Here is a 25,837-nt window from a genome sequence, read left to right on the forward strand (position 1 = left end):
TCTTTCCCTTTCTTTTCCCCTGGTTTCAGGTCTTCTCTGATTTGTTTAGAGTATATTTGCTGGGGACGTTGTTAACCTGTTACCATTTTCTTCTCTCATTCATCTATTCTCCTCTGGACAAAATGACAAGACGAAAAAAATCACTTCAGCAAAAAGAACAAGAGGTAGTACCTTCTGCCAGGGACCTACTCAATACGGACATTAGTAGGATGTCGGACCTAGAGTTCAGAATCATGATTTTAAAGATACTAGCTGGGCTTGAAAAAAGCATGGAAGTTATTAGAGAAACCCTTCCTGGAGAAATAAAAGAACTAAAATCTAACCAGATCGAAATCAAAAAGGCTATTAATGAAGTGAAATAAAAAATGGGGGCACTAACTGCTGGATAAATGAGGCAGAAGAGAGAATCAGTGACATAGAAGACCAAATGATGGCAAATAAAGAAGCTGAGAAAAAGAGAGATAAACAACTACTGGATCAGGAGGGCAGAATTCGAGAGATAAGCGATACCATAAGACGAAACAACATTAAAATAATTGGGATCCCAGAAAAAGAAAGAGAGAGAGGGGCAGAAGGTATATTGGAGCAAATTATAGCAGAGAACTTCCCTAATGTGGGGAAGGAAACAGACATCAAAATACAGAAGGCACAGAGAACCCCTCTCAAAATCAATAAAAATTGATATCTAATAGTAAACTTTAGATAGTAATAGTAAATAGTAAATAGTAAACACCCCAACATCTAATAGTAAAACATACGAGTCTCAGAGACAAAGAGAAAATCTTGAAAGCAGCTTGGGAGAAGAGATATGTAAACTACAATGGTAGAAACATTAGATTGGCAACAGACCTATCCACAGAGACCTGGCAGGCCAGAAAGGACTGGCAAGATATCTTCAGAGCACTAAACGAGAAAAATATGCAGCCAAGAATACTATATCCAGCTAGGCTGTCATTGAAAATAGAAGGAGAGATAAAAAGCTTCCAGAACAAACAAAAACTAAAGGAATTTGCAAACACGAAACCAGCCCTACGAGAAATATTGAAAAGGGTCCTCTAAGCAAAGAGAGAGCCTAAAAGCAGCATAGACCAGAAAGGAATACAGACAATATACAGTAACAGTCACCTTACAGGCAATACAATGGCACTAAATTCATATCTTTCAATAGTTACCCTGGATGTAAATGGACTAAATACCCCAATCAAAAGACACAGGCTAACAGAATGGATTAAAAAACAAGACCCATCAATATGCTGTCTGCAAGAGACTCATTTTTAGACCCAAAGACACCCCCAGACTGAAATTGAGGGGGGGGAAAACAATTTACCATGCTAGTGGACACCAAAAGAAAGCTAGGCTGGCAATCCTTATATCAGACAAATTAGATTTTAAAACAAAGACTGTAATAAGAGACGAGGAAGGACACTATATACTACTTAAAGGGTCTATCCAACAAGAAGATCTAACAATTGTAAATATCTATGCCCCGAACATGGGAGCAGCCAATTATATAAGGCAATTAATAACAAAAGCAAAGAAACACATTGACAACAATACAATAATAGAGGGGGACTTTAATACCCCCTTGACTGAAATGGACAGATCATCTAAGCAAAAGATCAACAAGGAAATAAAGACTTTAAATGACACACTGGACCAAATGGACTTCACAGACATATTCAGAACATTCCATCCCAAAGCAACAGAATACACATTCTTCTCTAGTGCCCATGGAACATTCTCCAGAATAGATCACATCCTAGGTCAAAAATCAGCTCTCAACCAGTACCAAAAGATTGGGATTATTCCCTGCATAATTCCAGACCACAGTGCTTTGAAACTAGAACTCAATCACAAGAGGAAAGTCGGAAAGAACTCCAATACATGGAGGCTAAAGAGCATCCTACTAAAGAATGAATGGGTCAACCAGGAAATTAAAGAAGAATTAAAAAAATTCATGGAAACCAATGAAAATGAAAACACAACTGTTCAAAATCTTTGGGATGCAGCAAAGGCAGTCCTGAGAGGAAAGTATATAGCAATACAAGCCTTTCTCAAGAAACAAGAAAGGTCCCAAATATACAACCTAACCCCTACACCTAAAGGAGCTAGAGTAAAAACAGCAAATAAAGCCTAAACCCAGCAGGAAAAGAGAAATAATAAAGATCAGAGCAGAAATCAATGAAATAGAAACCAAAAGAACAGTAAAACAGATCAACGAAACTAGGAGCTGGTTCTTTGAAAGAATTAACAACATTGATAAACCCCTGGCCAGACTTATCAAAAAGAAAAGAGAAATGACCCAAATCAACAAAATCATGAATGAAAGGGGAGAGATCACAACCAACACCAAAGACATACAAACAATTATAAGAACATATTATGAGCAACTCTATGCCAGCAAATTAGATAACCTGGAAGAAATGGATGCATTCCTAGAGATGTATCAACTACCAAAATTGAACCAGGAAGAAATAAAAAAAACTAAACAGACCTATAACCACTAAGGAAATTGAAGCAGTCATCAAAAATTTCCCAACAAACAAAAGCCCAGGGCCAGATGCCTTCCCAGGGGAATTCTACCAAACATTTAAAGAAGAATTAACACCTATTCTCCTGAAACTGTTCCAAAAACTAGAAATGGAAGGAAAACTTCCAAACTCATTTTATGAGGCCACCATTACCTTGATCCCAAAACCAGACAAAGACTCCATCAAAAAGAATTAAAGACCAGTATCCTTGAGGAACATGGATGCAAAAATTCTCACCAAAATAGTAGCCAATAGGATCCAACAGCATTAAAAGGATTATTCACCATGACCAAGTGGGATATATCCCTGGGCTGCAAGGTTGGTTCAACATCCACAAATCAATCAACGTGATATGATACATTAACAAAAGAAAGAACAAGAATCATATGATCCTCTCAATAGATGCAGACAAAGCATTTGACTAAGTACAGCATCCTTTCTTGATCAAAACTCTTCAGAGTATACGGATAGAGGGTACATACCTCAATATCATAAAAGCCATCTATGAAAAACCTACAGCGAATATCATTCCCAATAGGGAAAAGCTGAGAGCTTTCCCCCTAAGGTCAGGAACACGGCAGGGATGTCCACTCTCACCACTGCTATTCAACATAGTATTAGAAGTCCTAGCCACAGCAATCAGACAACAAAAAGAAATCAAAGGCATCCAAATCGGCAAAGAGGAAGTCAAACTCTCACTCTTTGCAGATGACTTGATACTGTATGTGGAAAATCCAAAAGACTCCACCCCAAAAATGTAGAACTCATACAGGAAATCAGTAAAGTGGCAGGATATAAAATCAATGCACAGAAATCAGTGGCATTCCTATACACCAACAACAAGACAGAAGAGAGACAAATTAAGGAGTTGATCCCATTTACAATCGCACCCAAAACCATAAGATACCTAGGAATAAATCTAACCAAAGAGGCAAAGAATCTGTACTCAGAAAACTATAAAATACTCATGAAAGAAATTGAGGAAAACACAAAGAAATGGAAAAACGTTCCATGCTCATGGATTGGAAGAACAAACATTGTGAAGATGTCAATGCTACCTAGAGCAATCTACACATTCAATGCAATCTCCATCAAAATACCATCCACTTTTTTCAACGAAATGGAACAAATAATCCTAAAATTTGTATGGAACCAGAAGAGACCCCAAATAACCAGAGGAATGTTGAAAAAGAAAACCAAAGCTGGTGGCATCACAATTCCAGACGTCCAGCTCTATTACAAAGCTGTCATCCTCAAGACAGTATGGTACTGGCACAAAAACAGACACATAGATCAATGGAACAGAATCGAGAGCCCAGAAATGGACCCTCAACTCTATGGTCAACTCATCTTTGACAAAGCAGGAAAGAATGTCCAATGGAAAAAAGACAGTCTTTTCAACAAATGGGGTTGGGAAAATTGGACAGCCACATGCAGAAGAAGGAAACTGGACCATTTCCTTACACCACACACAAAAATAGACTCCAAATGGTTGAAAGACCTAAATGTGAGACAGGAGTCCATCAAAATCCTAAAGGAGAACACAGGCAGCAACCTGTTCGACCTCAGCCGCAGCAACTTCTTCCTAGAAACATCGCCAAAGGCAAGGGAAGGCAGGGCAAAAATGAACTATTGGGACTTCATCAAGATAAAAAGCTTTTGCACAGCAAAAGAAACAGTCCACAAAACCAAAAGACAACCGACAGAATGGGAGAAAATATTTGCAAATGACATATCAGATAAAGGGCTAGTATCCAAAATCTATAAAGAACTTAACAAACTCAACACCCAAAGAAGCAATAATCCAATCAAGAAATGGGCAGAAGACATGAACAGACATTTTTCCAAAGAAGACATCCAAATGGCCAACAGGCACATGAAAAAGTGCTCAACATCGCTCGGCATCAGGGAAATCCAAATCAAAACCTCAATGAGATACCACCTCACACCAGTCAGAATGGCTAAAATTAAATCAGGAAACAACAGATGTTGGCGGGGATGCGGAGAAAGGGGAACCCTCCTACACTGTTGGTGGGAAAGCACGCTGGTGCAACCACTCTGGAAAACAGTATGGAGGTTCCTCAAAAAGTTGAAAATAGAGCTACCATACGATCCAGCAATTGCACTACTGGGTATTTACCACAAAGATACAAATGTAGGGATCCGAAGGGGTATGTGCACCCCAATGTTTATAGCAGCAATGTCCACAATAGCCAAACTGTGGAAAGAGCCAAGATGTCCATCAACAGATGAATGGATAAAGAAGATGTGGTATATATACACAATGGAATATTATGCAGCCATCAAAAGGAATGAGATCTTGACATTTGCAACGACGTGGTTGGAACTGGAGGGTGTTATGCTGAGTGAAATAAGTCAATCAGAGGAAGACATGTATCATATGACCTCACTGATATGAGGAATTCTTAATCTCAGGAAACAAACTGAGGGTTGCTGGAGTGGTGGGGGGGTGGGAGGGATGGGGTGGCTGGGTGATAGACATTGGGGAGGGTATGTGCTATGGCGAGTGCTGTGAATTGTGCAAAACTGATGAATCACAGTTCTGTACCTCTGAAACAAATAATGCAATATATGTTAAGAAAAAAAAAAAGAAGAAGAAGATAGCAGGAGGGGAAGAATAAAGGGGGGAAATCGGAGGGGGAGACGAACCATGAGAGACTATGGACTCTGAAAAACACACTGAGGGTTCTAGAGAGGAGGGGGTGGGGGGATGATTAGCCTGGTGATGGGTATTAAAGAGGGCACGTTCTGCGTGGAGCACTGGGTGTTATGCACAAACAATGAATCATGGAACACTACATCCAAAACTAATGATGTAATATATGGTGATTAACATAAGAATAAAAATTTAAAAAGAAGTTTCTGAACTTACTGAAGTTCTAAAACTTAAAGATCTAAATTTTATTAATTATATGCACTAATTGTTGAGTGAGATGGTCAACACATTAAGAGTAATAAAGGAAGAAGCATAAATTTGGTAGGGCACAGGGTCTCTGGAGTTCAGTATGAGCCTTACTGTCGGCAATATGTCACCTAGGCATTTTAGAAATTGAAAAATCTGCTCTGAATTCTGAGAAATGTTCTTTATAAAAATCAAAAGGTAGAAAACACTACTTCAGAAGTGGTTGAAGTGCTGGGCAGGCTCTTTCTGTGACCATATAGTAAAGGGCAGGATGTGAGATTTATGATGAAAAAGAAAAGAGAGTAAATCATTACTAGCCATTATCAGTAGAGGATGAGCCATTTCAAATATATAACCACCAAACACCCAAACCAAGCAGCACATTAGTCACAAGAATCCCAGTTGTCTGCAGGCTTACCATTAAATCCTCTAGCTATAGGCAAAAGGCTTTAGTACACTGGAAGGTCCTTGGGCTTCCTAATTGGAAGACCATCAGGTTACTACTGCATTTAGCCTTTTAGCAAGCACATAAAAGTTTTAACAATTCCCTCAGATGTGTAGCTCCAGCATCATTTTTGACATTCACACTTTTCCCTTTTCCAGCCATCAGCGGATATGAGTGATTTCACACACAAAGCTCTCAGGTTTCTGTCTTTGCACAGTTTTTTTTTTCTGCCTGAAATGTCATTTCCCTTGATATGTGTGACAAATTTCTTTCAAGCTTTTGCTCAAATATGACCTCTTCCATGATGCTTTGTACATGTGCTGTGGGCATAGTAAGTTCTCCAGCTCAAGAAATCCCAGAGCACTTTGGACAAATACCTTAGTTCATAGCACTGTTGAACTAACTTTCTAGGCCCAAGATGGAGCAATAAACTGAAACTTAGATAACTTCTGTGTTCCTGTAAATATTCTACTTGACCAGAAACACAGAATATCCAGTCAGCCAATCCCCAAATGCCAAGCCAACTCTGGACCTTCTCATCCCAAACAAAGTTGACTCTGTGGCCCTGGCCAATCAGATATTTTCTATTTTTCTCTTCCAAGTTCTTTATTTTTTGTCCTACAAAAGCTTTCTGTCTTCTGCCCCATTTTTAAGTTTTGCAAAAGGAGACTGTGCACTTCATGAAGTGAAATAAAGTTTGTTAGTATTAACTATATTGTTTTCTTTAATCATTTTTAACAGCACATAAGATTGTCAGTATCTGTTTATGTGTCTGTCTTCTGAACAGGACTGTAACTTGAGAGAAGGGTCTCTATTTATCATTGTAATTCTATCTTTACAATGGTAGTTGGCCCATAGGAGATAGGCAATAAATGTTTCTTGACTTAATAAATATTTCTGCAATATAGAGCAGTTATTTTCAGTCCTGTTTCCCCAGAAGAAGAGACTGGGGCCCAGAGAGGGGAAATGCCTTGTCCATGGTTACATGCTCATATTGGCCAGAGTTGGGACTCTTACCCAGAGCTCCTAATTCCTAAAGTTCATTTCACTACAACATACAGTCTCTACTCTATCTGGGAGTAGCATCTAAAATAGCTTCATTCTTTGGAATTAGAGGGGCTCTTCTGGTGATCTGCAAATCCCCTTCCCCCTTGTGTTAGAATGAGCTTTTTAAACAGACTCAATCTGTCTGGAGATCAGCTTCTTTCTTTCCTCCTTCCAATTCAGTGCCAGTTCCCCTGTAAAGCCCTCCCATATCTGGACCCATGCCTCTAAGTCATAATGAAACCTGTACTCTAGTTTACAGCACTTCGTTGTTGGCTTTTTGTGAAAATTCCATTATGCCTCATAGTACAGAGAATGATGTGTCCTATCTTTCCTGCCAGGATATGAGCTCATGGAAGGTAGGAATTGATATCACCACACAGAGTACACAGTATAATTTGTGATTGACTAAGGACTTGTACTATTACTTGCATCTCACCTCACTGTAAGCTTTCTCAGAGCCCAAAATGAGCCACTCTACATCTTCTATGTCCTTACCTCTGTTCATTAGAGTGAGGCTCACTAAAGTATGGGTCTGTGAGTCAGAGTCAGTTTCTAGCTTAATGAAAGAGGAACTACAGTTGGAATCCCCTAGAGCAAAAGCCATTTTGAAAAAGGACTGTGTGAAGCAAAGCTATCAATGCTTGGTTGATCTGATTACATTAAATCCCATAGAACTAACTTAACGATGTTGCCCAAATGCCTTCCCTGGTTTCTGGCCATTTCAGAGGCAATCTCTATTATAAAGATTCATGTGCAAGTTATTTGCATCTAAAGTAGGAAGAGACTAGCTTTACTGTTAACATTTTCACAATTTGTCTTTGAAATAATTTGTCTTTGGAAATCCTAAGTACATAAACAAAACTGACCCATTCACATAATCAAAGAATAAAGGAAGGCATTAAGGTCTAAATATGACAAGAAGCTTCTTTTATTTGCTTCAAAAAATGCCACTTTCTTCTCAGTGATGCTAAATGAAAAGTTAGTTCTTGTTTTCTTTAATTTTCAGCTAAATGTAGGATACTATCAATGTGTAGCTTAACACAAAAAGACACTGTGCAATGTATTCAATTTTATAAAATCCCATTGTATCAAAGTTCTGACTTTGAGACCCGAATTTCCAATTACAGCTTGTCATATCCACCTCAGACTCATTATGTTTAAACTTTATATCCCTTACATAACTTTCTTTGTTTTTTAAAATTTTATTTTATTATGTTAGTCACCATACATTACACCATTAGTTTTTGATGTAGTATTCCATGATTCATTGTTTGTGTATAATACCCAGTGCTCCATGCAATATGTACCCTCCTTAATACCCATCACCAGGCTAACCCATCCCCCCAACCCCACCCAAAACCCTCAGTTTGTTTCTCAGAGTCCATAGTCTATCACAGTTCGTCCTCCCCTCTGATTTCCCCCCTTCATTTTTCCCTTCCTACTATCTTATATTTTTTAACATACAATGTATTGTTTCAGAGGTACAGGACTGTGATTCATCAGTCTTACACAATTCACTGCACTCATCATAGCACATACCCTCCCCAATGTCCATCACCTAGCCACCCTATCCCTCCCACCCCCCAGCACTCCAGCAACCCTCAGTTTGTTTCCTGAGATTAAGAGTCTCTTATGGTTTGTCTCCCTCTCTGATTTCATCTTGTTTCATTTTTTCCTCCCTTCCCCTATGCTCCTCTAACTTATTTCTTAAATTCCTCACATCAGTGAGATCATATGATACTTGTCTTTCTCTGATTGACTTATTTCACTTAGCAGAATACCCTCTAGTTCCATCCACATCATTGCAAATGGCAAGATTTTGTTTTTTTTTATGGCTGCATAATATTCCATTGTGTATATATATATATATACACACACACCACATCTTCTTTATCCATTCATCTGTTGATGGACATCTTGGCTCTTTCCATAGTTTGGCTATTGTGGACATTGCTGCTATAAACATTGGGGTGCACATACCCCTTCGGATCACTACATTTGTATCTTTCGGGTAAATACCCAGCAGCGCAATTGCTGGGCCAATTTACCATAGAGTTGGGTCAATTGACCATAGTTGACCATAGAGTTGAGGGTCCATTTCTGGACTCTCTATTCTGTTCCACTGATCTGTGTCTGTTTTTGTGCCAGTACCATTCTGTCTTGATGATTACAGCTTTGTAATAGAGCTTGAAGTCCGGAATTGTGATGCCACTGGCTTTGCTTTTCTTTTTCAACATTCCTCTGGCTATTCGGGGTCTTTTCTAGTTCCATACAAATTTCAGGATTATTTGTTCCATTTCCTTGAAAAAAGTGGATGGTATTTTGATAGGGATTGCTTTATTTTTTTATTTTATTGTTATGTTAATCACCACACATTACATCATTAGTTTTTTGATGTAGTGTTCCATGAGTCATTGTTTGTGTATAACACCCAGTGTTCCATTCACTATGTGCCCTCTTTAATACCCATCACCAGGCTAACCCATTCCCCCACCCCCGTCCCCTCTAGAATGATAGGGATTGCTTTAAATGTGTAGATTGCTCTAGGTAGCATAGACATTTTCACAATATTTGTTCTTCCAATCCATGAGAATGGAATGTTTTTCCATTTCTTTGTGTCTACCTCAATTTCTTTCATGAGTACTCTATAGTTTTCTGAGTACAGATTCTTTGCCTCTTTGGTTAATTTATTCCTAGGTATCTTATGGTTTTGGGTGCAGTTGTAAATGGGATCAACTCCTTAATTTCTCTCTCTTATGTCTTGTTGTTGGTGTATAGAAATGCCACTGATTATTGTGGATTGATTTTATATCGTGCCACTTTACTGAATTCCTGTATGAGTTCTAGCAGTTTTGGGTGGGGTCTTTTGGGTTTTCCACATAAAGCATCATATCATCTGCAAAGAGTGAGAGTTTGACTTCTTCTTTGCTGATTCAGATGCCTTTTATTTCTTTTTGTTGTCTGCTGAGGCCAGGACTTCTAATACTATATTGAATAACAGTGGTGATAGTAGACATCCCTGCCATGTTCCTGACCTTAGGGGGAAAGCTCCCAGTTTTTCCCCATTGAGAATGATATTTGCTGTGGGTTTTTCATAGATGGCTTTTATGATATTGAGTTATATATTACATTCCTTTCTTAGAGAAGGTGGTGGGATGGAGTACAGAAAAAAACCGTTTGCTTTAACCTAAGAGTGACTTCAGTTTCTGTACCAGCTTTACCACTAATTAGTGGTGCGACTTTGGCTCTACTTAAACTTCAGTTTACTAAATATAAAAATGGGTGTTAACACAAAAAACTCCAAAGTGGATGTGTGCCAGGATATGTATCAAGCAATTGATAAGGCTTATCACGTTTACTCCCCACAACAGCCTTATGAGACAGGCATTGTTATGATTCACCACATTTTACAGATGAAGGACCAGAAGTAGTCTTACTGCAGAACCTACCTTCTTAATCACAATGCTGCATGCATTGTGTAATGCATAATCACTGCCATGAGAAATGAGATAAATACATGTGAGGCACCTAGCACATCACCTGGTATATAGAAAGTCTCAAATAAGTGTAAGCTCTCTAAACACACTTTCTTCTCTACAAAATATCGGTTGCTTCTTCTATGTTGCTTTTTAAAAAATAGTAACACCACAATCTTCTTAGTATCCAGGGAGAATATGTAAGGGACCATCTCAATATACCCTCTTCCTCATCACCTCATATATGTTGGACACCAAGTTCTTTTGAAAGCCTCTCCTTTCTTCTCCACTCTTACTTTTTGCTGCCTTTGCTTTATCCCTGAACAGTCTTCTCTGGGCTACAAAATGGTCAACTAACTGGTATCCCTGCTTCTAAACGATTCTCCAGAGTGCAACCTGACATTTTAATTAAAAAAAAAAAAACTTTGGAATTGGCAGAGAACTGTCAGCTGTTCACCAAATCCATTTCTTTTCCCAACCTCCCTTGCAATTAAGCATGTCCATGTGACCTCATTCTAGTCAAAGAAATATCAGTAGAAATAAGTACGCCACTCAAGACCCAGACTTTAAACATCTCCAAATATAATCCTCCATGCTCTTTCCTCTTCCACTCACTTGATACAGAGAAGCAAAGTGGTCTTGGAAACCACATATTGAATATGGCAGAGACACCAGATGAAAGGAGCTTGGGTCCCTGAAATACCACTAAGGAATGAACCACCTGCCTTGAAATTTAAGGAGCAAGAAATACACTTCCATCAAGTTTGAAATGTTAGACATTTTGGGGTTCAGCAAACTGTAACACAAATGATCTCAGCATGCTACTTCCTTTTTAAAAAAACCAATAATGCTTCCCAATAAGTACAGAATGAATACATTCTCTATCACTTCCAGATTATTATCCCTCATCTGTTATGTAGAAACCCTTCCAAATAGGCATGCTATTTGGCTATATTTACCATTACCCCCACCTTATCACTGCCATTTTCAAAAAGCTTATTTACTCTTCCACATTCAATAGGAATGTTAATACTTGGATTATTATCATTTTTCTAATCCTTAGTACTTAAGTACTTCCATTATCCCAGGGGACTTCTTTACTTATTGGGAGAACTAACAACATTCTGACCATCACCAACTTTCAGTCAGGCACCAAATACCACCAATGCTACATGTTTTATATCCACCTCTTTCTTCAAACTTATTTAGGGGAAAAAGCAGTAGTTTGAGACAGACCTGCATTTGCCTAATAAATACATCATTGGGCAGTCATTTTAATTTTAATTTTAATTTAATTATTTAAATTTTTATTTAAATTCAATTTAATTAACATATACTGTATTAACAGTTTCAGGGGTAGAATTCAGTGATTCATCAGTTGCATACAAAACCCAGTGTTTATAACATCAAGGGCCCTCCTTAATGCCCATCACCCAGTTACCCCATCCCCCCACCCACCTCCCCTCCAGCAACCCTCAGTTTGTTTCCTATAGTTAAGAGTCTCTTATAGTTTGCCTCTCTGTTTTCCTTTTACATTATTTTCCCTTCCCTTATGTTCATCTATTTTGTTTCTTAAATTCCATATATGGGTGAGATCATATGATAATTGTCTTTCTCTGATTGACTTATTTCACTTAGCATAATACCCTCTAGTTCCATCAACGTCACTGCAAATGGCAAGATTTCATTCTTTTTGATGGCTGAGAAATATTCCATTGTGTGTGCGTGTGTGCACTTTTTCTTTATCCATTCATCTGTCGACAGACATCTGAGCTCTTTCCATATTTTGGCTATTGTGGACATTGCTGCTATAAACATTGGGGTGCATGTGCCCCTTCAAATCACTATGTTTGTATCCTTTGGATAAATACCTAATAGTGCAATTGCTGGGTCACAGGGTAGCTCTATTTTTCACTTCTTGAGTGACCACACTGTTTTCCAGAGTGGCTGCACCAGTTTGCATTCCCACCAACAGTGTAAAAGGGTTTCTCCTTCTCTGCATGCTTGCCAACACCTATTGTTTCCTGAGTTGTTAATTTTAGCCATTCTGACCAGTGTAAAGTAGTATCTCATTGTGGTTTGGATTTGTATTTCCCTGATGCCAAGTGATACTGAGCATTTTTTCATTTGTCTGTTGGCCATTTGTATGTCTTCTTTGGAAAATATCTGTTCATTTCTTCTGCCCATTTCTTGACTGGATTATTTGGGTTTTTTTGGGTGTTGAGTTTGATAAGTTCTTTGTAGATTTTGGATACTAGTCCTTTATCTGATGAGGCATTTGCAAATATCTTCTCCCATTCCATAGGTTGACTTCTGGTTTTGTTGACTGTTTCCTTTGATGTGCAAAAGCTTTCTATCCTCATGAAGTCCCAATTTTGCTTTGGTTTCTCTTCCCTTTGGTGATGTTTCTAGGAAGAAGTTGCTATGGCCACGGTCAAAGAAGTTGCTGCCTGCCTTCTCCTCTAGGATTTTGATGGATTCCTGTCTCATGTTTAGGTTTTTCATCCACTTATTTTTGTGTCAGGTATAAGAAAGTGGTCCAGTTTCATTCTTAGACATGTGGCTGTCCAATTTTCTCAACACCATTTGTTGAAGAGACTGTCCTTTTCCATGGGATATTCATTCCTGCTTTGTCAAAGATTAGTTGGCCATAGAATTGAGGGTCCATTTCTGGGTTCTCCATTCTGTTCCATTGATCTATGTGTCCTTTTTTTGTGACAGCACCATAGTGTCTTGATGATTACAGCATTGTAATACAGCTTGAAGTCCAGAATTGTGATGCCTCCAGCTTTGATTTTCTTTTTCAACATTCCTTGGGCTATTCAAGGTCTTTTCTGGTTCTATACAATTTTAGGATTGTTTCAGCTCTGTGAAAAATGTTGATGGTATTTTGATAGGGAATGCATTGAATATGTAGATTGCTTTGTGTAGCATAGACATTTTAACAATATTTGTTGTTGCAATCCATGAGTTTGGAATGTTTTTCCATTTCTTTTTGTCTTCCTCAATTTCTTTCGTAAGCATTCTATAGTTTTCAGAGTACAAAACCTCTTTGGTTAGGTTTATTCCTAGGTATATTACAATTTTTGGTGCAATGGTAAATGGGATCAATTCCTTGATTTTTCTTTCTTCTGCTTCATTGTTAGTGTATAGAAATGCAAGTTACTTCTGTGCACTGATTTTATATCTTGTAACTTTGCTGATTTCCTGTATCAATTCTAGGAATTTTTTGGTGGCGTTTTTTGGGTTTCTACATAAAGTGTCCTCTCATCTGCAAAGAGTGAGAGATTGACTTCTTCTTGGTCAATTTGGATGCTTTTTATTTCTGTTGCCGAGGCTAGGACTTCCAATACTATGTTGAACAGTGGTGAAAGTGGACATCCCTGTCATGTTCCTAACCTTAGGATAAAAGCTCTTAGTTTTTCCCCACTGAGGATGGTAATTGCTGTGGGTCTTTCATATATGGCTTTTATGATGTTGAAGTATTTTCCCTCTATCCCTATATGGTGGAGGATTTTTATCAAGAAGGGATGTATTTTTCAGAAAAAGAAAATGCTTTTTCTGCATCTATTGAGAAGCTCATATGGTTCTTGTCCTTTCTTTTATTAATGTGGTGTATCACACTGATTGATTTGCAGATGGTGAACCACCCTTGCAGCCCAGGAATAAATCCCACTTGGTCCTGGTGAATAATCCTTTTAACGTACTCTTGGATCCTGTTAGCTAGTATTATGGTGGGATTTTTGCATCCATGTTCATCAGGATATTGGTCTGTAATTCTCCTTTTGGGTGGGTTCTTTGGTTTTGGGATCAAGGTAATGCTGGCCTCATAGAATGAGTTGGAAGTTTTCCTTTTATTTCTATTTTCTGGAACAGTTTCAGAAGAATAGGTATTAATTCTTCTTTAAATCTTTGGTAGAATTCCCCTGGGAAGCCAATTGTCCCTGAACTTTTGTTTGTTGGGAGATTTTTGATTACTGCTTCAATTTATTTGCTGGTTATGGGTCTGTTCAGCTTTTCTATTTCTTTCTGTTTCAGTTTTGGTAGTTTATATATTTCTAGGAATGCATCCATTTCTTCCAGATTGCCTAATTTGTTGGCATATAATTCCTCATTCTCTTATAATTGTATTTCTTTGGTGTTGGTTGGAATCTCTCCTCTTTCATTCATGACTTTATTAATTTGGGTCCTTTTTCTTTTCTTTTAGTCTGGTTAGGTGTTTATCAATCTTATTAATTCTTTCAAAGAACCAGCTCCTAGCTATGTTGATCTATTCCACTGGTTTTTTTTTTATTTCTATATCATTGATTTCTATTTAACTCTTTCTCTTCTCCAGCTGGGTTTAGGCTTTATTTGCTGTTTTTTTTTTTTTCCAGATCCTTTAGGTGTAAGTTTAATTTGTGTATTTGAGACTTTTCTTGTTTCTCGAGGAAGGCCTGTATTGCTATATACATCCCTCTTAGGACTGCCTTTGCTGCATCCCAAAGGTTCTGAACTGTCATATTTTCATTTTCATTGGCTTCCATGTATTTTTTAATTCTTCCTTAATTTCCTAGTTGACGCACTCATTCTTTAGTAGGATATTCTTTAACCTCCATGTATTTGTGGTTTTTCCAAATTTTTTTGTGGTTGACTTCAAGTGTTATAGCATTGTGGTCTGAAAATATGCATAGTATGAACTCAATCTTCTTGTACCAGTTGAGACCTGATTTGTGACCCATTATGTAATATATTCTGGAAAATGTTCCATGTGCACTCGAGAAGAATGTGTATTCTGCTGCTTTAGGATGAAATGTTCTATCTTTTAAGTACATCAGGTCCAGTGTCTCAAAGCCCTTGTTTACTTGTTGATCTTCTGCTTAGGTGATTAATCCATTGCTGTGAGCAGGGTGTTAAAGTCCTCTACTATTATCATATTATAATCAATGAGTTTCTTTAATTTTGTTATTAATTGATTCATATATTTGCCTGCTCCCAAGCTAGGGGCATAAATATTTGCAATTGTTAGATCTTCTTGTTGGGTAGACCCTTTTATTATGATATCATGTCCTTCTTCATCTCTTAGTACGGTCTTTGGTTTAAAGTCCAGTTTGTCTTACATAAAGATGGCTGATCCAGCTTTCTTTTTTTTTTTAAAGATTTTATTTATTTATTCGCAAGAGAGAGTATGTGTGAGAGAGAGCACAAGTAATTTAGGGTGGGGCAGAGAGAGAGAGAGGAGAAACAGATTCCCCACTGATCAGGGACCCTGATGTGGAGCTTGATCCCAGGACTCTGAGATCATGACTTGAGCTGAAGGCAGACACTTAACTGACTGAGCCACACCGGCACTCCTCCAGCTGTCTTTTGATTTCCATTAGCATGATAAATGATTCTTCACTCCCTCAGTTTCAATCTGGAGGTGTCTTTGGGTCTAAAATTAGTCTCTTGGCCGCAGCATACTGATCAGTCTTTGTTGTTGTTGTTGTTGCTTTTTAATCCAATCTGAAACCCCATCTCTTTTGTTTGGAGCATTTAGTCCACTTACAATCAGAGTAATTATTGAAAGATATAAAGTTAGTGCCATCGTATTACCTGTAAATTCGTTGTTCTTGTAGATTGTCTCTGTTCCTTTCTGGTCTTTGTTACTTTTGGTCTGTCTCTCTGCTCAAAGGATCCCCTTTAATATTTCTTGCAGGACTGGTTTATTGATCACAAATTTCTTTAATTTTTTTTTGTCCTGGAAACTCTTTATCTCTCCATATGCCTTGCTAGATAAAGTATTATTAGCTGCATATTTTTCCCATTTAGCACTTTGAATATATCATGCTAGTCCTTTCTGGCCTGCCAGGTCCATATGGACACGTCTGCTGCCAGCCTCATGTGTCTACCCTTTTAGATTAAGAACCTCTTATTCCAAGCTACTTTCAGGATTTTCTCTTTATCTTTGAAATTTACAAGCTTCAATATTGTATGTCAAGGTGTTGACCTATTTTTGTTGATTTTGCTGGGAGTTCTCTGTGCATCCTGGACTTGAATGCCTGTTTCCTTCCCCAGATTAGAGAAGTTCTCAGCTATAATTTGTTTAATAAACATTGAGTCCCTTTCTCCTGTTCCTCATCTTCTGGGACTCCTATAATATGGATATTATTTCACTTTATGGAATAACTGAGTTCTCTGTCTCCCTTCATGATCTAATAGTTTTCTTTTCCTCTTCTTTTCAGCTTTCTTATTTTCCATCATTTTATCTTCTAGATTACTGATTCACTCTTCTGCTTTGTTCACCCACATTTTTATGGCCTTCACTTGGGACTGCATCTTGGTAATACCATTTTTAATTTCAGCCTGACTAGATTTTAGTTCTTTTATTTCTATAGTAAAGGATTCTCTAGTGTCTTCCATGCTTTTTTCAAGCCCAGCTAGTATCTTTATAATTGTTGTTTTAAATTCTAGCTCAGACATCTTACTTATATACATAATGATTAAATCCCTGGCAGTGAGTACTACCTTCTGTTTTTTTTTTTTGTGGTGAATTTCTCCATCTTATCATTTTGTCCAGAAAGAAAAGAAGGAATAGAAAAAAACAACGACAACAGAAAAAACAAAAACAAAAAGAAGAACAAAGCAAAACAAAACATTAGATCCTGGGTGTGTTTTGGTCTGCTTGTTAAAAGAAACTAGATCCCAAAATAAGAAAGAAAGAAAAACTTATATATAAATAAAATAAAATACAATGAAAGGAAACAAATTATATATATATGTGTATATGTATATATATAAAATACGTAAAAATTAAAATTAAAAAGGAATTGAAAAAACAGGAAAATAAGTGAATAAATACTAAAAGACTAAGGAATAAAAATGCAAAGAATGTTATGCACTGTTTTCCTCAAGAGCTGAAGTTTTGTAGCCCTCTATGATCAGTAAACTTGGTGCCAGCCAGTTGTTTGTCCTGGTCTTCTGGGGGAGGGGCCTGTTGTACTGATTCTCAGGTGGATTTGCCCTATTGCAAATGTGCCTCCCTTGCACAGCAGCAGGGCTCAATGTAAGTGGCTCCAGATTCCACTATGTGGCACTGTTTTGCTCCCTGAAGGCTTTCAGCACTGATGGGTGGGATGAATATGGTGGCGCCCCACTCTCTAGTACCTGGAGATGAAAGTTCATGCCCTCCACTCTTCAGTGAGCCTTCACAGAAAAGCCATCAATCACTCTTGTCTCCCCAGTTTCCACTAGAACTCTGTGTTTACTGGGCCTGTTACTAAGTGTTTTTATATCAGGCACATGCCTGAGTTTTAAAGCTCCAAATTTTATGGACTTGTAGCATGGACCCACTCTGTTCCTTCCCGGGGGGTGGGTATTGCCATGCTTCTGCCTTTTGCTGGAACCCACCCAGTAAATCAGTCACACAACTGTGAAGCATTTCAGTTTATGGCAACACAGAACAGAAAGCTGGCACCTATACTTGCTGTTTTCAGCCAGCTTCCATGCTTCTATTCCTGGGAACATTGTAACACTTAGATGCCACCCATTCTTCTTGTGACTCTAGGGATCATGAGACCATGCTGTCACATCTGAGATTCTGCCCCACTTTACCACCTGAGCACCTTTAAGCCAGGGACATTCCCCTCATCCCAGCGGACTTCTAAATGTTCTGATTTTGTGCTCCACTGCTTATGATACTTTGTGATGGCCTTCTTAAGCAGCCCCCCCCCGCTCTGCAGCACCTCAGCTATATCACTCGATTCAACCCTCCATACCTCCTAACTTCCAAAAGGTGGTCACTCTCACTTTTTGTAGACTTGCAGCATTTCTTTTTTCAGATTTCCAATGATTTCTCAGGTGTTCAGAATGATTTCATAACTATTTAGCTGTATTTGAGGGATGAGACAAACTTAGGGTCCCCCTACTCCTCCACCATTTAATTCCTCTCCCATTTTTTTAGGCTTATTTATTTACTTATTTATTTTAGAGAGAGAGAGCACAAATATCAGGGGCAGAGAGAGGGAGAGACAATTTCAAGCGGACTCCACAGTAAGCACAGAGCCTGACATGGGGCTCGATCTCAGGACCCTGAGATCACAAGAGTTGGATGCTTAACCAATTGTACCATCCAGACACCCCTCCCATTTTTAATTTTTAAGCTTCACTTTCTGGATCAGTCCAATAGGGATAATAATGCCTATATTGAACAGTTTTTGTGAAGATTAGAGATATTTTACATAAAGTGGCACATAGTAGATGTCTAACACAAAGTAATTATTATTACTGTTAGAGTATTATAGCTCATATATATAGCTCATCTTCATCCTTGCCTTTTTCCAATCTACCTTCCACATTGTTACCAGAGCAATCTGTCTAAAATGCAAATCTGTGCCATTCCTCTGCAATGAACTCTTTAATGGATCCCTATCATTTTTATGCCAATATAGCTCATAAGAATCCCTCTCCACCCTAGGTCACTTCTCTGCACTTTATGGTCCAGTCATACTGAATTTCCTTTCATTTCTTTGGTGTATCATTACTACCTCCCTCACCTCATTCCCCTGGACTTCATACCTGCTGTACTCTCTCTCTCTCTCTCTGGTACATTTTCTCCATATCTTTTAGTCTAATTTATCTCTACACATCTTTTAAGTCTCAGTTTAAAAGTTATTTCCTCTAGAGCATCTGGGTGGCTCAATCAGTTAAGCCTCCAACTCTTGATTTTGCTTCAGGTCATGGTCTCAGGCTCATGAGATTGAGCCCCACATCCGGCTCCATGCTGAGTGTGGAGACTGCTTAAGATTGTCTCTCTCTCCCTCTCCCTCTGCACCACCCCCCAACTCACACACTCTCTCTCTAAAAAAAGTGATTTCCTCTGAAATTCATTGTGGATATTCCCCACAGACTCACTTCATTATCCTTGTTATATGATTCCATAGCATTCTGTACTTCCCTGATCTTAGCACTTATTCTGTGTTACCATTATTGTTTGTTTTCCCCACTAGAATGTAAGTTATGTGAGGGCAGAGACCACATTTATTTTTACCCACCATTTTATTCCTAGTGCCTAGAATACTGTTTGGATCTCATTAAGCCCTCTAGAAATATTTTTGGAAGAATAAATAAATGAAAGCTCTACCAAGAGACATGAATTTTCTGATTCATGATGTCAATTCATGAATACCTATCTTTGTGCATGCTATTTCCTCTGCCTGGAATACCCTCCTATACCTCATCTCATCCCTCATCTGTTTAATTGTTACCTATACCTCCTTCAAGATTCAAGATATAGGATTAATTGGCTCCTTTTTACAACCTTCCTTGATGCCTCCACATAATTTTGGATATTCCTTACCCTGTGATTCCATCACATTTTGTATCCCCCTCAGTTTAAGGGCTTTTATATTATTGTGCATCTATCTGTGCACAATGTCTGCTTTAACTTATAGACTGTAAGGTCACTAAAAGCATGAGCTGTGTCTTGTTTATCTCTGTAGCTCAGCGTACACCCCAAAACCTTAAACATAATAAGCCCTCATAAACGTGTTGAATGAATGATTCATGTCAATGGGATAAAATCTAGTTAAATTCAATGAGTATCCCTCCTACTCAAATAATCAGTGAACTTACTTTTACTGCATTATATGTTATGCACACTTATATACAATAGGTATAAAGAACAATACAATGAATATATTTACCCATATCTTCATCAATAAATGTCATTAATAGAAATGAAGTTTCCTATATATCTATGTCTGGAGAAAATGGAAAATACTTTCTAAACATATATATCATCCTGATCTGGGCTCTGTTCGTCTCTGTACTGTTTAAATTTTAGTATGTGTGGTGCTGAAGCAAGCAGTAGGTAATGAGCTTTGGCCTGCATTTTTATGGTTGTCCTGAGGTCCCAAGATGAGATTTCATTCTAAACTACCCTAGTTACATAGCTATGCAATCCTTGGTCAGATTTTTCTAAGAAGCTGACCTTCTGTAGTTTTCCATGGAATCCAGATAAGATTTCCAAGGGTCAAAATAATAATGTTGTAGAATAACACTTCCTGAAAAATTCTAAGTGTTCTTTTAGACCTTACCTAATTCATACTTTTCATGTGTCTGCAAGACAGGCAGCAGCTACATTATTATCAGAATGAGAAAGTAGATAATTTGTGTCTTGCAAAAGGTCACTAGATGAATAAATTGTGGGGCCATAAATAGAGTCAAGCTTTAATATTTTCGATTTTGAACCTAGGTCTCCCTCCAGACCCACCCTCCTGGGTCCAAAGTGAATCTTCTACTATGTAAGGGAACCAATGGCTTTATCATGCTTCTGAACTTCTATGTCTCCTTTATTCTGTACTTCAAAATAAACACAAGGGCATTCCACATAGTTTCCTATTTTATCAAACTCCACTTTCTTGTCCAATTAAGACTAGAATGAAGGACTCAACGGTCATCATCTTCCCATTCATCTAACTTTATTTTTAGGTGACTAATCTTTGGTCCGCTTCATCTTCTGTACTCCTCAATCTTCATATTTCATCATTTTTTCCTTTTCATATTTTAACACTCCCATCTTCCCCTCTCCTTTCTTCTCTCTTTTCTACCCCTCCTCCAATACTCAAAACTATCATCGATCCTTTTTATTATTCACTCTCTCCACTATCCTGTTCTCCTCATTCATTCTCTATTTTTTCTCCTCAGTCTCTATGTGTTGATTTCCTTTCCTGCCCATCACTTTCTCTTCATTTTCTTATAGCTTTTTACCCATCCACATCTCATCATCCTCATCCATCCCACCCACTACCTCATTCCACAATCCCCTGTTTATGTATACTCTGCTTCATTCTTTCAACAATTGTGTACACTCCCATCTCCTCTTCAAACTCTTTTATGCCCTTTGTTACAAGTATGTCTCCATTATATTTCTCCACTACGTTTTATTCTCTTCAAATTCTCCTTCATACATTATCTATTCTATCTATCTACCTCTACTTTGTCCTATCCTCCCCATCTTCTTTTCTGTTTTTATCTAACCTCATATCCTTTCATTCAGTGTGAGAAGAGGCATCCTTCTTCCTTTATAAGTAAAACTTTCAAGGTAGTTTTGATACCATCCTGCTTACAGTTTTCTCTGGCAACTTGATGTCAGCAAAACCTCATTTCTACTATATCTTCAATCTTTGTCTCTCTGCTATCTCATAAATAAGTGCCAGTATCTACATTCAAAAAAGCAACTATTTATTTTACCCCTGAATGTACCTATAATATACTCATTGCTTTCATTTTCAAACAAGCTCCCAGAAAGTATTTTCTGTGTTTACTATTTTCACTACTTCTATGCCAACTCCTAAAAACTCACCACTGCACTAAATACTACATTGAAACAGTGTATGTGAAGAACACCAATGTCTTCCATGTTGCCAAACCTAATACATTTAATTCTCTATATTACTGATCTCTTTGTAAAAACCAACAATGTTGTAAAAATGTATAAATAATGATAAAGAGCATGAACTTGCAGCCAAACAGCCAGAGTATGAATGCTAACTCAACCATTTACTACCTAGGTGATCTTAAAATCTTTTCTTACCCACCCTTGTCTCAGTTTCCTCATCTGAAAAGTGGGAATAATAGTACCTATCTCACAGAGTTGTTAGTTTACAAAAGTTAAGTGATTAAGAATAGTGCATGGCACATTGTAAATACTATATTGATGTTAACAATTATATTTATGCTATTACTGATATTATTATTATTATTATTACTGATCACTGTGAGCTTTTTTGAAACCCTTTACTCCTTTGATATATCAGTCAAAATGGGTCAGATTAGCATGCAGTAACAAAAAATCCTAAAATCTCAGTGTCCTCAACAAAGATTTACTTCTCACTCACACCACTTGTCTAGCTCAGGTTGTAGGGAGGGGCACTGTCTTCTATGTCATCTTCAACAAGGGATACAGAATAATAGAGCCAAAGACACCAGGCATAATGCTACTCACTGTAGCCAGGGGAGAGGAACAAGGAAAATTATATATTATCCTCCCTCAGAAATGATACATGTTATTTCCAGTCACATTTGGTTAGCCAAAGTCATCTATCCAGGCCTAACTTCAAGGTTCTATGGATGTACAATACTACCACATACCCAGAAGGACATAAATTAGAAATACTGAAAGTAAAAGTATTGACTATCACACTTAGCTTTCAAGATACTGCACACTAGGGGTTCTACCAACACCTTCCTTACTTTTTCTTCTTGGTCTCCTTCATAGGTTCCTCTTTCTCCCCTTCTGCCTTAATGATAATGATGCTACATGATTGGATCCTTGGCATAATTTTCTTCTCACGCTACATACTTTCCTGAAGTGACCACATACATTCACATGGTTGTCCCAATTTACTAACAATACCAAACTTTATATCTCTAGCTTATATCTGTCTCCTGATCTTTAGATTTGTATATCCAACAGTTATTACACACCTATCCCTAGAAAATCTATAATCTTTTAAGGCTTATCTTGCCCAAAATTAACCTTGCAAATTTATCCTATCTAAATTTCTTCTAACTTTTATATGATCTGCCCTGGTTTGTAGCACCATCACTCACCCATGCGATTTGAGTACTTACTACCTTGACTCCTGTCCCTCCTGTTATTCTAACATTGGCTGTTTTTACTATTTCTTCAGTGTCTCTCCCCTTCTCCATCTTAATCCACTGTTCTGAATTATAACTTTACCACTCCTTGCCCAGACTAAGCTGTCTACTAACCAGTTTCCATAATTCCAGTTTTGTTCTTTTCAAATACATTCTTTACACAGTAACTAGAGTGCCATATATAAAATTAAAAACTGACCACCTCATTCTCTTGCTTCTGTTGAAGGAAACCATTCCATTTCTTGTAACTGCTTACTTGGTTTTCTCTGCCTAGAATATCCTTCCTGTCTTTCCTCCACTTTCCACCTACAATTATCTTGACTACATTCTACTTACTGAATAGTACAAAAATGAATGCTAATACTTATAATCAGGTGCTCCAACACACACACACACACACACATATGTACATATATATGTAAATATATAAGATCTGGGAAGAGATCAATGAAACATATATGTTAATTTTATTGACCTTATCTCCAGATTTTTCTTCCCTTCTCTCCACCTTCTTTTCCCCACTTCTATCTGCTTTGCTTCTTTTCTCCATCATTCTCTCCTCTATTCTCATTTCTCCTCTAGTTTCTTAGCTCCTCCTCTCTAATTCAAATTTTCTCTTAAGTATCCATTTGCTATCCATTCTTCTTTGCCTATCTTCTCATCTACCAAATTCTTTTAGGAAAAACATCAATAAATAGCAAATTTAAGGTAATGAAGGACTAGGATATAGGCAAGGACACTTTATGTATTCACCACATATTTCAGTTTCTTTGTACAAAATAACAAAAACTCAAATTTAAAACAGCCACAGAATCTGCACTGAAAGATCACATTTTTTCCATTCAATAATGTTAATTCAGTTACTTAAAACTGATACTCATTAATGTGTGAGGGAGCTTCAGGACAACTGACAGCACAGGAGCTAGCAAAAACATAAAACAAGAACCCAGAAAGTTTTAGTGTTGGGGCAAAGAATACTATGGAACTGGAAATGTTTTTAAAGTCATTCTTTTTGAAGGCAAAATTATACATAATATATATACATATATACATAATTATATATGTGTGTGTATATATGTATGTATACATGTATAGGAATGATATTTATTTATTTTAAAATTTATTTATTTACTTTAGAGTGAGAATATGAGAGGGGGAGGGGCAGAAGGAGAAGAAGAGACAGAATCTCAAGCAGACTCTGCCCTGAGTGTGGAACCCAATGCAGGGTTCAATCTCACAACCCTGAGAGCCTGACCTGAGCCAAAAACAAGAGTTGGATGCTTAACCAACTGAACCATCCAGGTGCCCCTGTATATAAATGATATTTAAAAGAAACATTCTGGGGCACTTGGGTGGCTCAATCAGTTAAGCAGCTGCCTTTGTCTCAGGTCATATTCTCAGGGTCCTGGGATTGAGCCCTGTGTCGATCTCCCCGCTCAGTGGGGAGTCTGCTTCTCTCTTTCTCTCTCCCTCTGCCCCTCCCCCTGCTTGTGCATTCTCTCTCTCTCAAAGTCTTTAAAAAATGAAAGAAACATTCTTAGGTTATTTAGAAACCTCACTTACATCAAAATCCTCAGCATTCCCAGGCAATGTGGCATAAAATATGTGTTGCTGTAATTTTGTATATATTATATATAACATTTTATGCTTCAGAAAATATCCATCATTATCTCATTTGATTCTCACAATTCTGCATCATAGGGGAAGTTTGTTGCTGCAGTTAAACAGCTTATTCTGACTGTCACAGTGCTCTGCTTGTGTATATAGCTGTGAGCCTTTGAATTTAAGAGCCTTTGAATATGTATATGCTTATGTGTTAGTCCACATGTGTCTCTGAGTATGCATACATTTATACATCATGAACATATATCTGTGTGTCTGAGAATGTTCACATGTTTGACTATTTATTTGTACATCTATAATATATATGTCTGTGGATGTGTGTACTTGCAAATATGTTAAGAAGTATATACCTATATGTGCATTTCTAATCTGTAAACTTAACAGAACTTTCAATAGATAGCCTAAAAACATGCTGTTTTCAAGCCCTACCCTGAGTATACTTTAGATGGGAGGTACCACACTCTGACCTCATTGTGTAGAGGAGGGTTCCATTGTCCACCAGTCTGAGCAGCTTGTTAGGTGTGGTCATGTTATGGGCTACTGATTTCTTGCCATTGTGAAAGAAGGTGTCAGGGGTCCAGATCTTACTAGCCAGGAGATTGTTCAGTGGAAGGATCTTCATGGGTCCATCAAATTTCAGTCTTTCATCATGCCATGTCTGTCGAAAAAATACATCAATGGTGTACTCCTAGGGACAAAAAAGAGGGAACAATGTTTGAACATAGTTCTGGTATGAACCCATAGTGCCCTTAGCAAATATTAATCATTTTGCAATATTTCCTCCAATGCACAGAAGCAGCAGTATATTAATAGTACTGGTGAGTATGGCAAATGATTATGATTGAAAAATAAAGCCACGGTGATCAATAAGTATGAAGATAATATATCTGACAAGATTTTGTTTGGGATTGCCAACACTGCCAACGCTGCCCAGCACATCATACAAGCTGACCACAAGACTGCCTTTTGAAAAGGCAAGAGCTCCCTTCTCTGTGTAGTGGCATCTCTAACAAGAACAAACTCCTTACCTTGTCTCCTCTACTAAATGATCCCACATGAACATCAAAGGCCAATATAACAGTCACCATAAAATCAAAACCTTAAATTTTAAAACACATTTCATTTGAGTCTCACAAAAATAATACATCTGATGAGTTTATATTTTATTATT

General features: G+C 37.7%; 1 protein-coding gene across 4 annotated transcripts in view; it reads right to left on the reverse strand.

Annotated features, from left to right (window-relative positions):
• Positions 1-25,837, reverse strand: part of GABRA3 (gamma-aminobutyric acid type A receptor subunit alpha3) — a 401,128-nt gene that overhangs the window by 98,025 nt on the left and 277,266 nt on the right. For all 4 annotated transcript variants that reach the window (XM_073887886.1, XM_073887882.1, XM_073887884.1 and 1 more), the window contains one exon: positions 25,134-25,354. In XM_073887886.1, the coding sequence (XP_073743987.1) occupies positions 25,134-25,354 (221 nt within the window). The remainder of the gene's footprint in view (positions 1-25,133; positions 25,355-25,837) is intronic.

The sequence above is a fragment of the Callorhinus ursinus genome, unplaced genomic scaffold (genome assembly GCF_003265705.2).
Source record: "Callorhinus ursinus isolate GAN/ISIS: 27379988/994484 unplaced genomic scaffold, GSC_fseal_2.0 scaffold84, whole genome shotgun sequence".
NCBI lineage: Eukaryota > Metazoa > Chordata > Mammalia > Carnivora > Otariidae > Callorhinus > Callorhinus ursinus.